The 17,669-nt window shown below is 32.9% G+C and overlaps 1 protein-coding gene across 2 annotated transcripts in view; it reads left to right on the top strand.

Moving 5' to 3' along the window:
- Positions 1-10,862, top strand: part of spin (lysolipid transporter protein spinster) — a 175,486-nt gene extending 164,624 nt beyond the window's left edge. The window contains exons 9-10 of one of the 2 annotated variants that reach the window (XM_023174736.2): positions 4,329-4,399; positions 8,288-10,862. In XM_023174736.2, coding sequence (XP_023030504.1) covers positions 4,329-4,384 — 56 coding nt within the window. In that variant the 3' untranslated portion in view covers positions 4,385-4,399; positions 8,288-10,862. The remainder of the gene's footprint in view (positions 1-4,328; positions 4,400-8,287) is intronic. The other variant, XM_023174735.2, reaches the window with a different exon arrangement.
- The last annotated feature ends 6,807 nt before the right edge of the window (positions 10,863-17,669 follow it).

Genomic DNA, 17,669 nt, shown 5'->3' on the forward strand with positions numbered 1-17,669 from the left:
AGAAAAAAGTTGACAAATTATATAATACTTATCTTAACTTTACGATAAGTTACGCAGTGGCTTATCGGGGTAAACTAGAAATATTTGCTTTCTCTTATAAAGTTCTCCATTACAATTTTCATATTTTTCAGAATGTGAAAGGTAGAAATACCCAGAGAAGGTCGATGAAAAACTGATTTTTCTCTACAAAAAAATGACTTGTTCGGTAAATTTAATGTATTGAAGATTGAATTTTTTTTTTAGTTATACTCTAATGAATTCCAAAAATGGTAACTTAGAAGTGACTTTTTTTATGATTATCGTGAACTCAAATGTATTTGGAGTATGAATTGAAACTATGTTGCGTTGTTACCATACCGTTTCTAGACTTATAATATCTACCACATATATTTTTTTAGCATCAGACCTCGTTGGAAACATCAGTGAGGTTTGATCTTATATCTATCAAGTGCTATATAAATAAAAGTTCTCTCTTAATGAAATCAAAACAATTCAAGACTGAAGGAAATGTAAAACTGTAAATTATATTCAAATGTTAATTTCATTATATTGAAACAACGATAAAAATAAAATAATATAATAATAATATAAGGAAACAAGTATAGCTGAGGCTCCAGTCAATCTAATAATAACACTGATGATTTTCAAACAAAACTCAACCTCTAACGGAAGCAAGAAACTCTTTGGAAGGTTCGAAATAGATGAACATTTCAACCTAGCAGACCACTATTATAATATTCATGCAGTCATTGTTCACTGTGGTTCTGGCGTTGAATTTGGTCATTATTACGCCTTGGTCAAAGGAGAAACGGACTGGTTTAAGTTTGACGATAGTCGTGTCACAAAGTGTCCTGGTGACGCATTGAATTTATTGGAGCCTCTGGAGACACCCTACATTTTGTTTTATAAGAGAGAGGACATTGTTAGATCAAGATCTTCAGATGATGTGGTGCTGCAGGTTTTTCCGGGTTATCCTTCAGCTGAAAAAGCAAATGCGTCACTGGAATCAATGAAGTCGCCCCGGAACGCCAATTAATTTTTATTGTTGTTTTCATTTTATTTCATTATATATTTGCAACAGATGAATAATTACCCTCTAGTGTTGCCACATAACTTGAAAGAAGAATGAGAAACTAAAAACTTTAGTTCAGTTTAGTTTAGTTTATGCTTCAGTTCTGGTGAGGAAAAGTATTTTCATTGGGTTGCCCCCTAAGCTACCCAAGTAGTGACAGCTGACTCCGTATATTTTACTTTATAAAGGCTCATTCAGGCTTATCCAAATATTCTCATTTTTGTTGAGAATCGTAAATAGTAAAATAGTCATTGCTTTGAGCGTTCATACTTGTAAGGCACAGTTTTATGTGCAAGCTGCAAGCGGTTATTTTCTTACTTTTTCTTGATGATAAAATCATAGGTACTGCTGATAATGATTGCATGTAATGCATTTTACATTTTATGGAAACTTTTGATAGTTTCCAGAGCAGATATATTTGAAAACTTCTGATTGTTATTCCAGACATCCATATCTGAAGACAATATAAATAAAATATGACGTTTATTAAATATATTCTAGTGATTCCATGATTTGGGTGATTCACAATAAAGTTCACCTGCTTTACTGCACTTGTGATGCACTGTTTGGAACCTTCGGTGCAGTAATGAATATTAATGGAGTTTCTTCCCAAAACCAAATCGTTATTTTTAACACCTTGACACGTATTTCGATCACCAAGTGATCATCTTCAAGAGGAAGAATAAACTGCATTTGTAGTAGCGATTTTATTCGCATTTGAAATTCGAACAACATGTCTGAGCCTTTCTAAACAGGATATTGTCAAACATTAGAAATCTTCAACATGAAATAAGAGAATATCTTACAATATACTGTTTTCAAAAGATAACAATATGGAGTTTCTTTTTGAAGAGCTTTCCTAATTCTAGACCTAATTTCATATTATTACAAGAGAAAGGGTATGTTATAGTCTTTTTGCTCACTAAATAGATAAGAAAATATAGGAGTATCTAGAAATTGCAGAATGCTCTCAATATGTTTGAAATTTATGTTTTTCATCATTTGAAACCTCTATGAACTCAAATACAAATACCTGTCAAGTATGGCCATCACTTTTGAATTACAATGTAAATATGGCTTTCAGTATAAAATTTATAGTCGATTTTAGTCAATTTGACTGATTATTATATCCATTCTATCAACATTGCCATTAACCTGAAAACAAACACTGAGTAAATGCCTTTTTTATTATATGATAACAAACAGCAGAACTACTCATAAAGTTCGAACGTTCGAGCTTTATCTGTCAAATTCCACTGTTTTTGAGTGATGGCTGCCCATGATTGTGCATGAACTTTGGCTTCTCACAGTTTCTTTGCCAACCCCTGTACTCCCAATATTAGTTTTTTCGTTTTCAACAACACTCAAACAGACATTGAGTTATTCTTCTTCAATACTTTATTGGATTATGGAGTTTCTTGAAACATATGTCCACATTGCCAGTTTCTTTGAATTTTTTCAGTATCCTTCCCACGGTACTGAAATGAATATTTCTTTCTGGATGCCGGTGACTAAAAATACAAGCAACATCTCGATATAGCACATTCTCACCACATAAAAAGAATGATTTCCACTTTGTCTTGTGTGGATAAAATTGTACATAAAAGTTATTTGTGAATTATAAATGTAAGAAACAACTCGATTCATTAAACACAATAATTTGACAATAACCAAATCTGAATATTTTTTCAAAAGCCTACTAAAGGAAAATTTCATTTCAATTTGATTAGTACCTACCTACTTTTTTCTCCCCGACATGTTGCATTAGTCTTGTAATGTTTAAAATCACGAAATTTTTATATAATGTTTATTGCAAATCGCTAGAAAGTCTTTCGAATAGTTATGAAGCTATAGGTCAATGTTAAGTTTACATAAAAGTAAGATATTTCGGATTAGTTTGTAACTATTGGTTTGTAATTATTGGTCAAAAAATAATCAAACTGGATAAAAATTTATTAAAAAAAGGAATTCAAATGTAATAAGAATAGGAACGTTTATTTGATTACTGACATATTAACGTCCATACATTGAAAATCCGAGTCAGTATAACAATGAAATGAAAAAACCATATGAACTTTGCAACAATAAAGACGAATTTCTGGAGGGGTATTTATTTCTTTTTCTGGTAACAGGCCAATGCGGGTATTTTCTGGGCAAGATATGACATAGTCTCGTATTAATCCAAATTATGAAATTTGAATAATGTTTTGTTTGAATCGATTGAGTGAAAGATTCGAAAAATAGAAAAAATGGAAAAAAGTCGAAGTGACAGTAGAGAGTCCAAATTTAGAGCAAGGGTATAAAATTGGGAACGGAGCAACTTATTTTCTTTGGCATTGTTAGAAATTTCCAAAAGAAACAGATTTTTGAGGATTTTCAAAAGAAATGTTAAATTTGACAGGTTTAGAGTAAAGGATATTACTGGAGTTTTTCCCAACACCAAATCGTTATTTTCAACACCTCGACACGTGTTTCGATCACCAAGTGATCACCTTCAGTTTTAATCTTCCTCTTAGATGATGATCACCTTCAGTTTTAATCTTCCTCTTTGAAGATGATCACTTGGTGATCGAAACACGTGTCGAGGTGTTGAAAATAACGATTTGGTGTTGGGAAAAAAAACTCTAAGTAATATTCATTACTATACCAAAGGTTCCAAACAGTGCATCGTAAGGTTTAGAGTAGCATATGACAAAAGGAAAGAGGCTATTTTTTACCCATTTCTCAAGCACAAAACAACTGCGAAGTCAAAATTTCATTATATCTATTAATAAAAAAAACTTCCTTATGTCGCGAACTTTATGTGTGACACTGTATATGAAAACTTCATGAAAATTAATTTCTATCATATTCTGTTATTTACTTGAAACTGAAAATCTTTTTTTTTTACTATTACACTTCAGAAATGAATCAGTTTCTAACACATTCAGTTGGTAATATTGACATTCTGGTACGCTAGCGCCATATTGATTGAAATTTTTTCAGGCACACTTGATAATACAGAGTTAGCCTTTCTTAACTGTACTCTCTAGGCATAATCGGGTTCGCATTCAGGATGATTCTAGGGCGGCTCAAAATAGTTACACGCCTGCTTATTGAGAGTGCACTTGCTTTAAACTATTTAAGTCTAAACTGTGCAAATGCTATGGGTACTTGATAGATGTATATGTATAATTTGATAGAAAATACACTTGTATATGTTAAGATTCACTTTTCAAATAGTGACACACTCTCAAGTTTATTTCGATTTATTCAGGAGCAGCTCATCAAATCAACACTGATCGAGAACAACGGCAAATGGGGAATAGTTGAAAGTACTTCTATTATGTATGTTTAGTTGATCAATCTTGCTAACTGGTGGTGGTGAGGGTGTTGGTTTTTATATTTGTCAGTAAATATTATTTGTAATATCATCTCATAGGTAAATACGAAGTATGTTAAAAAAATAAGGTGATTTTTATTTTTCTCGAAAAAAATGGATTCATCAATTTTCATTTTGCCCCCTTCAGATTATTCCCCCTCAATCCCCCCTCCTCTTCAATCTTGGGAACAGGAAAAAGTCGCAGGGGGCAAATATGACTGAGGCATGATTACGGTGTTTTTGGCCAAAACATTTCGAGCAAGCAGTGACGAGTGAGCAGGCGCTTTATCATTTTCTTCGTGTTGCTTCTCACAAGCGGCGCATAACTTCAAGACAATACTCATTATTGACCATGCAAGAACTCCTGATGCACTGTGCCACGGCAATGAAAGAAAACAGTGAACAAAACCTTGACATTTGACCAAACTCGGTGTCCTTTATTTGGTATTTGCTCTCCTGGGCTCTTCCATTGGGACGATTTGACTTTGGTTTCGATGTCATAACCATATACCCATGAGTTGTCACCAGTTTTGACTCTTTCAAGCAAATCTGGATCGCCGTTGACGTCATTCAACAATTCCTGAGCAAGGCTTATTCGAGGTTTTTTTTTTTGGTCAAAATTCATCAATTGTGGAACGAACCTCGCTGCCACTCGCTTCATGCCCAAAATTTTCGAAAAAATTGCATGCTAGTAGCCAACCGACATTCTCAGCAGCTTCTCTGATAGTGATTCTCCTTGAAAATTTTCTTTCTCAACATTTTCATCGGTTATTGATATGCTGGCGCGTCCATGGCGAACATCGTCATTCATATCTTCTCGACCTCCTATGAGAAGCTTGTACCACATGTAAACATTTTTATGACCCAGAGTACAATTACCGTATGCTACTGTCAACATTTCGAATGTTTTTGAGCACTTGATTTCACACAAAATTTGATGCAAATTCTTTGATTAATTTTTTTCGATAATAGAATCGCCGAACACGCAAAACACTTTTAACTTTTATGCTTCTCACCAACAAAAAAATAAACATGAAAAACAGCTCAAACTGTGAACATATGTTCGAGACAAGTGTAGCAACATAAAAAATCGCTAATCGAATGTACGTAGCCCGCGAAATTTAAAAATTCACCTTATTCTTTTAACAGATTTTGTACATTGAATATACAATTATTTGCACCATTATATATCACTTTTTCTGTTTCATGTAATAAGTGACCCAGTATATTTAACACTAGTAATAATAATTTGTAGAAGTTTATTACAATTAAAAACCTTTTAGAATTATTGGATTTCAGTTCAGTGGTATCGCATACAGACCAAAAAATTCAAAAAGTTTTTTTTAATATCTTTGTTATTAGTCAGTGGGCTATGCTTGAAGACTGGCAGTAAACAAATCTAAAAAAATGAACTTTAAACGTTCAAGCCAGTCTCGAATATACCCACACAGTAGGTTAAATGGACTGACGCCTATCAGAAAACAACTACTCCCCTGGCTAATACCACGAATGGCGTTGGATTATACCCGACAGGCGTCAGTGCAGGAATCTTCACAGAAAATTTCCTGCATATGCAATTGGCAATACAACTAAAAAAGTCGACCTTCAATTTTGGAACGGGCACACTTGCAGGCCGGTTTCGGGCTCATTAGCCACTCATCAGTGCAAGATAGTGATCATCATCGACCTAAAGTCGATGAAATTGAAAATCGGAATTCTTTCAGAGTATTTTATTTCTCTTCCTAAGTTGGAGGGAAACAACAAAATGTCAGTCCATCTAGTGGACGAGGTATTAACCAACTGCATATCCGTAATTTGCCCGATTCCTTTGAATAAGGAAGAAAAACTTTCTTATTAGTCAGTGGGCTATGCTTGAAGACTGGCAGTAAACAAATTTAAAGAAATGAACATTAAATGTTCAAGCCAGTCTCGAATATACCTACACAGTAGGTTAAATGGACTGACGCCTATCAGAAAACAACTACTTCTCTGGCTAATACCACGAAGGGCGTTGGATTATATCGTCCATTAGATGGAGTGACATTTTGTTGTTTCGCTCCAACTTAGGAAGAGGAATGAAATACTCTGAAAGAATTCCGATTTTCAATTAACACTAATCAGATACACTCTCTTCCAGGTAGGTTCAGCGAAGAACACTTCGACCGCGATCGCGACGCTAAAAATTTTTCTTGGATGCACTGAGAAACGCTCGATGCATAACACAAAGCCGCCAGTTAGTTTTTGGGGGTCCCCATGCTTAAATTCAGTTAGGAATAGTCAGATAAAACAACGATTCGATAAGAAAGTAAAAGCACCTAAAGGCTGACTTTCGACCAAAAAGAGGTCAGATGTCAATCTTGCTGAAGTGCCCATCAGCAAGTTGAGGACCGCTCGGAGAGCGGGGGTGGATGGAGTGGGGTAGTAGGTTCTTCTCGCTAAATAGCTGGGGGGGAAGCTTCTACTTCAGGGCACTCAACCCGGGAGGGGGCATGGGGGGTGGGGGGGATTTTCAATTATGGAATATCATTGACTTCAGGTCGATGATGGTCACTATCTTGCACTGATGAGTGGCTAATGAGCCCGAACCGGTCTGCAAGTGTGCCCGTTCCAAAATTGAAGGTCGACTCTTTTAGTTGTATTGCCAATTGCATATGCAGGAAATTTTCTATGAAGATTCCTGCACTGATGCCTGTCGGATATAATCCAACGCGCTTCGTAGTATTAGCCAGGGGAGTAGTTGTTTTCTGATAGGCGTCAGTCCATTTAACCTACTGTGTAGGTATATTCGAGACTAGCTTGAACGTTTAAAGTTCATTTCTTTACATTTTTTAAATTTCTGTCAAGATTTTTCAATTCGGAAGTGATCCCGCTATTGCTGTCTTGGAAATAGAAATACCTGCAAGGTTGGTTGAATTGGACAAAAGTTTCTTACTTGAGTGAACTAAAATAATCTTTTTCCGAAAACTAGAATTGTCAAATTTTGTTTTTTGGCTTCATCGACGACATTTTGAATGATATAAAAAAGGAGAGAAACTTCCAATACTGTTTCAAATTTTGTTTTAATCTGATATGAGTGCATTTAATGCGACGTTATTTTTTTTAAATACGGACATATATTGTAATACATAACTGAATTTATTATTACAGTGGCTATGAAAATCAATGAAAAAAACTAGAGAGGTCCGAAACCACAAATGTGCGGCTGGCTTCTACTGATGACTCCGTGCTTTTGCACTTGGCTGCATCATACTGATGATGGGCCAAAAGCCCGAATATATATATATATATATATATATATATATATATATATATATATATATATATATATAAATATATATATATATATATATATATATATATATATATATATATATATATATATATATATATTTATACTTATATTAAAGGTTAACGCATTCAAGCTGGCAGCTTGATCTCTCCTTAAAATATACCCCTTCCAATGTGAAAAGATATGTTTTACATTGGAAATCATGCTAACGATTCTTTAGTCGACTAAGGTTAGTCTTTATCAGTGTGATTAAAAAAATGGGCATTGAAAAAAAATGTGGCTAATAGGGCATTAATAACTTTTATGTTTAGCTAGGTCACTTCAATCACCTTTCAAGTTTCACTAACTATATATATGTGTGTGTATGTGGGCAAGTCAACGTTGATATCAATATTTATAGTTTCATCAAACATCACACTCTAATTTATTGTTTTGTTTTAAAGGACCAAATAAGTGCTCATAATTTGTCACATTGAAATCATCATATGAATATAGTGAATGTATTGAATTGAAAAATTGAAGGTATTTTAAGAGTATTAAAATTTTCTTTTTTTTTTGTTTCCAGCTGGCAACTCAAGGCAACTCTTAGTGGAAAATTCAGCAAATGACCAACACATTTCTTGATTGTTTATGCGATGAGAATTTGTGTAAAGAACTATTTATTTGAATTTTCACCTTACAGAAGACTTCCATCATGAGTGTTTCTATGTTAATGTCCCCAATAAAATTTATATTTATTATTTATTAAGAAAAATCTTGTCAGGAATTTGTATATATTCAAAATGTCTTTTTTAACGTTAACCCTTCCAAATAATGGGAGTTGTTATAAATGGGTGTAAAAATGAGAGTGTGAATTTTATTGATGTTAAGCTTTAAATGTCTACAGAATGAGAGTTCGATTTTTTATGTATTTTTATGTAATGTTATGCCGTTATATTACATAAGCTTTTAGGTTGAATTCTAAAACTAAAAGTACGTAGTCAGTATTAAGCAGTCAGTCATAGATGTGGAGTATTACAGTAACTCAACTATGAACCTATGAACCACCCCATTCCCATTGAACTAGATATGAATTTAGTCAATTATCACATCGAAAAAATATTGCTCAGCAAACTGAAACATAATTTAGGAGTATTCTAAATGAAATTTCAAAAAATGATACCAGTCAATAAGATTAGAGACTTAGACAGATGACTTTAGATTCCTCAACAAAGTGAGTATTCTCAACATGGTCAATTGTGTGCTCCTAATGCGGCCGAATGATTTAATAGTAAGGCTATGGTAAACATGAATTGTATTGACCACTTTAGTTGATACCATTGACACAAACAATACTTCAGACACAAAATGCAATTTGATAATTTATTGATTTTGTAAAGGAATTTAGTTAGTTTGTGGTTGGCATCCAGAGACCATCAATCTGTTCATTCAGCAAAATTTTTTTCAAAAAAGTGTTTTATCGAGCGATTGAATTGCCTTTGTTCTGAACATGTTTAACCAAAATACTTTATTCCTCTGATTTCAAAATGTAGTAACAGTACTTATACACTGAACAGATTATTTTTTATGCTTTTTTTTGTCTAGAAATGTAAAACTTCACAGTTTGTTTTGAATGTAATTTGTTCAGTTTTTTATAATTACACCATTTGAGTCAAATTGAAGAATACTCTTTATCTAATATCTATCAAATCTGTTGACATTTTTTTATATAATAGATTGTCACATGCTGTTTTGAAAAATGAATTGAATTAACTCTGTTCAGGAGAAAACCAAAAAAAAGACAAAAAAACACAATTTCATGTGCTAAACATGAAACAAATATCTCCGTTTTTTTTGTAAGTCTTATGAAGGAAATTGAATTTTAATCCTTTCGATGTCCCACACCTACTTCATTAGGAAAGATCCCACTGTAACAATTCAGTTAGTTCATAATAAATGTTGAATGTTCGAGGTTCAGATTTCCATTGTCTGAAAATGGTACCAAATACGGAACCTACGCTCTTTTATGGCTGACAACCCTCTGAAGTCGAAACTTGTGCGAGCTAAGGATTTGCGTGTGATTTGTGACATGAAAACAAAAATTCGAGACTAAAATTTTGAGATGACTTAAGTCAAATATTAACATGATATCCAAAGATATTAGAAGGAAGAAATACCAGATATGAAGTATAAAAAATGTTGAAAATTTTATAGAGGATAAGAAGAATTGGTTCTAAGAAACAATAGACTGCTTTAGACATTGCCACGCAATCTTTAGCAGCTTCTCGAAAATGTAGCACCCAATGACTCTGAAGAACTGCTGTCATCAGATCAGATCAGATATGAATGAAGCCGTTGGTGGTCAGAATTTAGGGAGAACAAAAAGACCACCCAGTAAAGACGACATCAGCAAGTCCGAAATACAATACAATACAATGAACTATTCGTTTGAAGAATCTGTGTATGCATATCGAAAAATGAAGGATTCAGCCACGCCAAAAAACAGGCTCCAGTGCACATAAGTAATAATGTAAGAAGAGAATGGAGGAAAGTATTTCTAATTGACTCATAAGTAACCTTGAATTATCAGGAATGAGTTAGTGAACCATCGAAATGTGAAATAACAGTTTAAAATTCTTTTCTTATTTGTTTACCCTCTCCTTTCTTTGCCATATTTTTAGACAATGGAAGTCCGAACCTCTGAAGTAATATCTTTAAGTAATATGATTGCTTTGTATCAGCTGCAGAAATTATATAGAAATGGTCGTAATTAAACTATTTTCACAAACTTTTATAAATTCTAGACATTTTTCCTTAACAACATAACTTCATCAGTAGTAATTGATAGTACACTCTGAGCTACAATTTTTATATACAACAGTAAGTTACCTCACTTGATTGGTTAATAGTAAATGAGATAACGGGTAGAATTTGTGAAACAAATTACAATCTCAGTTCTTGGACAGTAGGTACATTTTGAATATGAATAAAATTACTGGAATTATGAAAAAAGGTTTAACCTCTTGTTAATCTTTCAATAGGAAATTTTCATGTTTGCCCTTATTGATTTCCAGAAACTCCAGCAGGTTCAATTTCTGTCTGTTATATTGTATATGTAGTATGTTGTAGATAGTGTTGAAATCTTGAATGTTCTCTAAAAGGTGGTACACATAGCTGGAATGGGTCTTCTGCAGTTCGAAACTTCTTTTACGTTTGGAGATTCCCGTTTTGAACTGAAGAAGACCAATTTCAGCTATGCGTTCCACCTTCTGGAGAACAAACACAATTTCAACACTAAGAAATACTACATTTGAAAAATAAAGGACAGAAATTGAACCGTTATTAAATCTTTTCTCATAATGCCAATAATTTTATTCATATTCAAAATTTACCTACTGTCCAACAGCTGAGATTGTAATTTGTTTTACAAATTCTACCTGTTATCTCATTTACTATTAACCAATTACGTGAGGTAACTTACTGTTGTAAATGAGAATTGTAGTCCAGTGACTGATGAAGCTACTGTATTAGCAAAACATGTCTAGAATTAAAAAAAATGTAAAAATTCTTTAATTATTATCATGGATAGTATCATTGATTTTCATCAAGTAATGGCTAGTCCTCTCCTAATATCAAAAAGTGTTTTCAGAATTTTTGAAATTTATTTTTTTCTCATTTCATACTCTGTATTCAGTCAAAAATATCACTTGAAATTTAACAAGAAGCCACAGATATGCGTATTGCTCAGTGTCATCTATTTTCTTGTTCAGTTAGACTGTTATTTTTCACATACTGTAGAAAATAGAATTGGTACGAGTTGAAGTTAATTTTACTGATATCAGCTGGACAATTATTAAGACTGAAAAACTATACATATGGAAAACTGTTTATGATGATCCATTAAAAGCAAATTAGAATGAAGTATTAGGATTAATTTTTTTATATATACATTGTATTGATTGAGTAGTGAACTGAAGTGAATTATGTTGCAGGCCACAAAAGTCCTTCCAAATGACCGCACATGTAAAAAATGTTCACCTGTTGAAATTTTTTATCACATTTTGCTTTAATGTTTTAAAGAATTTTTGTTTTCAAATAATGGAAAGTTTATCATCATAAACAGACAATTGTGTTGAATATATTTAATACCTATTGTATAAAGTAGTTTTAGTTTTCTTAATTTCTATTGCAACTATGTATATTGATTTTGTTTTTCATCAATTTGTGCGATAGAAAAAAATAAAGGTATTAGTATCCTTTTAACCAAAATATTTTTTCGTTTACCTTTCATCTTATTTGTCCTTGTCATCTATACTAACGCTTTGAAAGTTTTTTAAAGTGTTGGACAGCATTTGTTTTGAATAGATTATAACACCTAAAAATTCAGTTCTAGTACCCAGATAGCAGGATTACCTTCTTGAGACCAATAAAGGACTTCACATAATTTTCTGCACTGGTATGATATCCACAAAATATCATTCTCAGGATAAATTGCCAATGAAACTAGGTCCTGTTTGATATCACTTTCTGCATGATTATAACAAAATACCTCATTGTGAAAATTTAAGAATTGGGCTAGGTCGTGTTAAATAGTGATACTCAATGTGATTAAGATATTTCTGGGACGAATCTAGAATGATTTCAGAATTCAAGTGCATCATGTAAAAAAATATTTCTGATGAATATGAACAGTTAAGTTGCTATTATGAATTTAATGGTAAAAAACATTTATTTCCTGTTAGAGGTCATTCAAGTATTACGGAAGAAAAATTTTTCAGCCCCACATTTGCTTCCGTTAACAGATTTCAACTAGTTGCCTTGCAGTAAAAGCAAGGCAACTAGTTGCCTTGCTTTTACAAAATACAGAGAACGAATCGCGTCGGCGGTCGATGCAAAGCTTGCAACTGACCGCCTTGAGAGCCTCATTTATCTTTGATATTCGAAAATGGAGTTCTCTGTCGATCACGGTGAAAGAACACGGTGAGCACAGCTTTCCTGTTTGACCGTTTTTGTCGAACCTTTTTTGGTTTTGTCGAGCCAGAAATCATAGATAGATAGATAGATATATTTTCACCACATGACATATATAAATACATTTATGGCATGTCAATATATTAATAGATACATTATAAAGTACTCAATGAATAAAATTATACAATAAAACATATGCTATTTTGAAAGTGTTACTAACATAAACATAAACATAAACAGAATGGAATATTTCAGAGAAGTGATGTGTTGAGTGCATGACTCAGTTGCTTTGTTGTGACGAGAAACTCGTCTGTGGAATAAAAGCAGTGTTCAAGAATATATTTTTTTGTGCTTTTTTTGAACTGATCAAAAGATAGTGATTTGATTCTCTCCGGCAAGCAGTTATATAGATTGATATTCAGAGAATTATGTTGAGATTTGGTTAATCCATACCTTGGAGTTTTTAATAACTTAGCATACCTAGTATTATGGTCATGTATATCTGACTGGGTTTGTAACTGGTTGATATTTCTGTGTATTTCTAATAAGGCATTGTAGATATATAATGAAGGTAAAGGCATGATGCCAAACTTCATAAAGTGTGGGTGACAATGTTCTCTATATCCAACTCCAGCTAAAATTCTTACTGCTTTTTTTTGTTGTCGAAAGATGGTTATTGCACGAGTGGCATCTCCCCATAAAATTATTCCATAGTTTATCTGCGAATGAAACAGAGAGAAATATGTCATTCTCAGAGTATCAGGTTGAATTGCTTTTTTTAACTGCCTCAAGAGAAATAGAGTACTTGCTAATTTGTTACAGAGCTGTACTATGTGATTCGACCATGTGAGTTTGTCATCAATAACAATTCCGAGTAGCTTGACAGTATTTCCCATTTGTAAGTTCATAGAGGAGAAGATTATTTTTTGGGATTTCCTTGCGTTCAACTTGAGTTTGTTTGCAGTAAACCAATTTTCAGCACGTTTTTCAATGTTATAAGAAGAAGAAGTGAGTTCCATAAGGTCTTTACCGGTACTCATCAAAGTAGTGTCGTCGGCGAATAGAACACTTTTATTGGGTAATAGGAAGTTGCATAGGTCATTTATATAAATGACAAATAAGAATGGCCCAAGCACTGAACCCTGTGGGACACCATATTTTTTAGGTAGAAAGTCCGAGTTTCTTTGGTTAACAGTAACACATTGTTTTCTATTTTCTAAATAAGAACTGAAAAACTTCAATGGCACCCCTCTAATACCGTAATATTTGAGTTTCAAAATGAGTATCTCATGAGAGACACAGTCAAAGGCCTTCGACAAGTCACAGAGTGTAATATCCGTGAGTACACCTTGTTCCAGACCCTCAACTATGCCTTCCAATATATTAAGAATTGCAAGAGTTGTAGAGTGATTTTGTCGAAACCCATACTGTGCATTATTCAAAAATTGTTTTTTTTCAAAATATTTCACTGGTCTATTTTTCAGAATTATTTCGATGATTTTAGCAAATATGGAAATAATGGATATTGGTCTATAATTGTCAATTTCTGTAATATCTCCCATTTTATGAATAGGAATAACCGGTAAATTTGAAATTATCTGGAAAAATGCCTTCACTGAAGATCAAGTTGATCATTGATGTTAATGGCGCAAGAATTAGATCTGATGTTTGTCTTATGATATGGCAATTTAAATCATGTGTATCTACTGATTTCGAATTTTTTAATGCATTAATTGCATCAAGAACCTCATAGCTTGTGACTCCCGCTAGGAAAAAAGAATTGCATGGCACAGGAAAATGTTTGTATTGGATCAATTCGTTTGGTATATTGGGTAACTGGTTTATTATATTTTCAGCAACACTTGTGAAGTGAGCGTTGAAAGAGGTTTCACATATTGGAGTTTCAGGGTTACTTTTAGTTTTCCTATTTAACTCATAGTTTATAATTTGCCAACTAGCTTTTGATTTGTTTTCTGATGTACTGATATAATGTCCATATGAATTTCTTTTTGCTTCTTTCAATTCCTTCCTGTAGCTTTTCTTAAGTGAATTGTATACCACCTCATCAGTAGGAGTTTTCTTTGTATCATAGATACATTTTACTATTGAAAGTGTGTCCCTCTTCTCCTCCAAAGAATTATTGTACCATATAACTGGCGGTTTTTCTCCAATTTTATACTTTTTATATGGAAAGTGTACTCCCACATAACCAGCATAAGTATGCTGTCTGTTCAAAAAACGAGGTGAATTTTCATTTTTCCTAAAAGTAATTTATTCATCAATTTCTATTTTGTCTCCATTAAAGTAGTCCTCAAATTTGTCCCAGTGGTTTTTGGTATGCCTTTGAGGTCTCTCATCGATTATTTTTCTTTCTCCTTTGATAGGTCTCTTCAATCTTGGGAACAGTAAAAATCGCAGGAGGCTAAATCTGGTGAATGAGATGGCTGAAGCACGATTACGTGTTGTTTTTATCCAAAAAATCATGAACCAGCAATGACGAATGACCAGGTGCATTATTGTGTTACAAAAGCTATGAATCGCTTTTATACAATACCGGAGGTGTTCTTCGTATTACTTTTCGAAAGCAGCGCCTAACTTCAAGATAATACTCCTTAATGACCGTACGACCGTATGGTAAGAACTTCTGATGCACTACCCCATGGTAATCGAAGAAAACAGGGAACACACTGAATAGAAAAAAGTTTTTTTGTATTATTTAATGTTCATTTGAAAGTAGTTGTTTAATGTTTGTATGAAAGTAGTTGTTTTGAGAAGAATTATTTCTTTCAGTTTCAGTATAAGTTACTTTGCATGATCTACACATCTTTGTGAAGATTCCATTTTGAAATTAATTGATTTCTTCCTTGCTTCCTTGAAGATGGAGAAGTAGAAAGCCAAAACCTTTCTTTCCCGAAAATTAATCTATCCTGAAAATATATTCCTTTCAATTCAAACAAAATTCCTATGGCTGAGATCAAGTCAAATAAGCGAATGAATGTTACTAACTAATATCATCGATTGCATGACTAGATTTAAATCATTCGTGGCATGAATGTTATGAATGAATTGAGTGTAATGATATCCAGATTGGTGCTGAAGAGACAGTAAGGCAAGTGTCTTATTCCGAAACATCGATGTCCGCCATTGAGGATAATAGTGTTTCTTTCGAGGGAAATTTTACCTCTGTCATATACTATATTGTGTAGCACTCCTGTCAATGATATCTGAATCAATTCCATAACAAATGTTTGGAGACCAAACTGAATAGGAAAACGTAGTATTTTTGTCTAATTCAATATAATTGTTTTGAGAAAGGTTTCTCTTCCAGTTTGTGTTGGAAAGTTACTTCTTTGCAGATCTACACATCTTTGTGGAGAGTTAATTTTATAATTAATTGCTTTCTTTCTTCCCTTGAAAGATTTCCACATTTCTTGTCGAAACCCTTCATTCCAGAAAAACAATTCAGTAATTCTGCATCGTCGTTGATTTCATTTAGTGACTCTAGAGTAACTACCATTCTCCTTTTTTTTGTTATTCAAAATTAAAGAATTTTGGGGCAAAATTCGTTGTCACGCATTCCATATCCAAAACATTCTGAAAAATTTCATGGCATGAGCCAATCGATATGCCAATACCATCAGTGACCACCAAAGTATAATTTTTTTTTTCGATTTGTAACCTTTCCAGGTGAACTTTTCAGATTGTGGAAGGTTTTATACCCAAAAAACAGTAGAAAGAAATAAATGTAATTTCATTGACTAATGTGAACTCGATGAATGAATACATATGTAAAATTGAAAGAAAACCAAGTTTTTTCATGTGATACTGTACCACTTCTAAGTAATAATTCACCTTATTGTTTGGCGCAGTCATCTTTTCAGACCAACCCCTACTTCAGTTTCATTTTAATTAAGTTTTTTCTAAGTTCATCCAAAATTGCTATATTTTAAATCCATTTTTAAAATTCTCAATGAACTATAAATACGGGTTTAACTTGAATTCCACTGAGTAATTTATGATTTCATAATTTTTATGTTGGCACTACATTTTCCAATCTTCCATTTATACCATAAGATATTAAAAAAAATAAGTAGCAGGGATGGCCAAGCTCCTTGATAGTCCGAGCCATTTCTCAAAATTTGAAAATTTTCGCGAGCTGCCATTTAATACGTATTTGGAAGGTATGCAAAAAAGCATAAAAAAATTTTCAACAGAAATTATATTTATTGAAAACATAAAAACAAAGTAAATTGATGGATGTAGCTGTTACTATGTGGTAGAAAATCGTAATGAAGAAAAGAGAATTGAAACTTTTTATGTTTTTTACCACTTTTATTTGTAACTAACGTTACTGTAGTTTCGTCCTATAAGGACATTTTCAAACACATACATTCATTCATACAATGTATTTAAAGAAGAAAAGAGAATTGACACTTAAATACTTTAATGTATGAGTTTGAAAATGTCCATATAGGACGAAACTGCAATAACGTTAGTTACAAATAGAAGTGGTAAAAACATAGAAAGTTTCAGTCTCTTTTCTTCATCATTAAAATTAAACACATTTATTTTACTTCTCTTGATTATTCTTCAAAATTTGGTTAATAAAATTGGTGATAGCAAACAATCGTTCACTTCAAAAACACTTCACTAACTTTCTTCGAAAGCTTCTGAAAATTGCTCTTTCGTATTCTCTGTTTCACTCTCACTGTCGACATTTAAATCAATAATGAATTTATTTCCACCATTAATATGGCAGTGTCCAATTTCCGTATAGTCTTTTTCAACCAAAATTACTTTTTTAATCCTTTTCTGCCAGTCTTCTTCGGTAATATTAGATACTTCTTTTATCAGCTCTATCACCTTCTTATCGAATTTTGGAAAATTATTTTTATGCCTGATGCTTTGTTTCAATTTTACCCAAATCAACTCGATGAGATTGAAAACACAAAAATAGGGGGGAGGTCTCAGCATGGTGTGTCGATACTTTTCAGCCA

Source organism: Leptinotarsa decemlineata, unplaced genomic scaffold (assembly GCF_025532065.1).
Source record: "Leptinotarsa decemlineata unplaced genomic scaffold, Ldec_3_MD MMD2_tig00004067_RagTag_RagTag, whole genome shotgun sequence".
NCBI classification, from domain to species: Eukaryota; Metazoa; Arthropoda; class Insecta; order Coleoptera; family Chrysomelidae; genus Leptinotarsa; species Leptinotarsa decemlineata.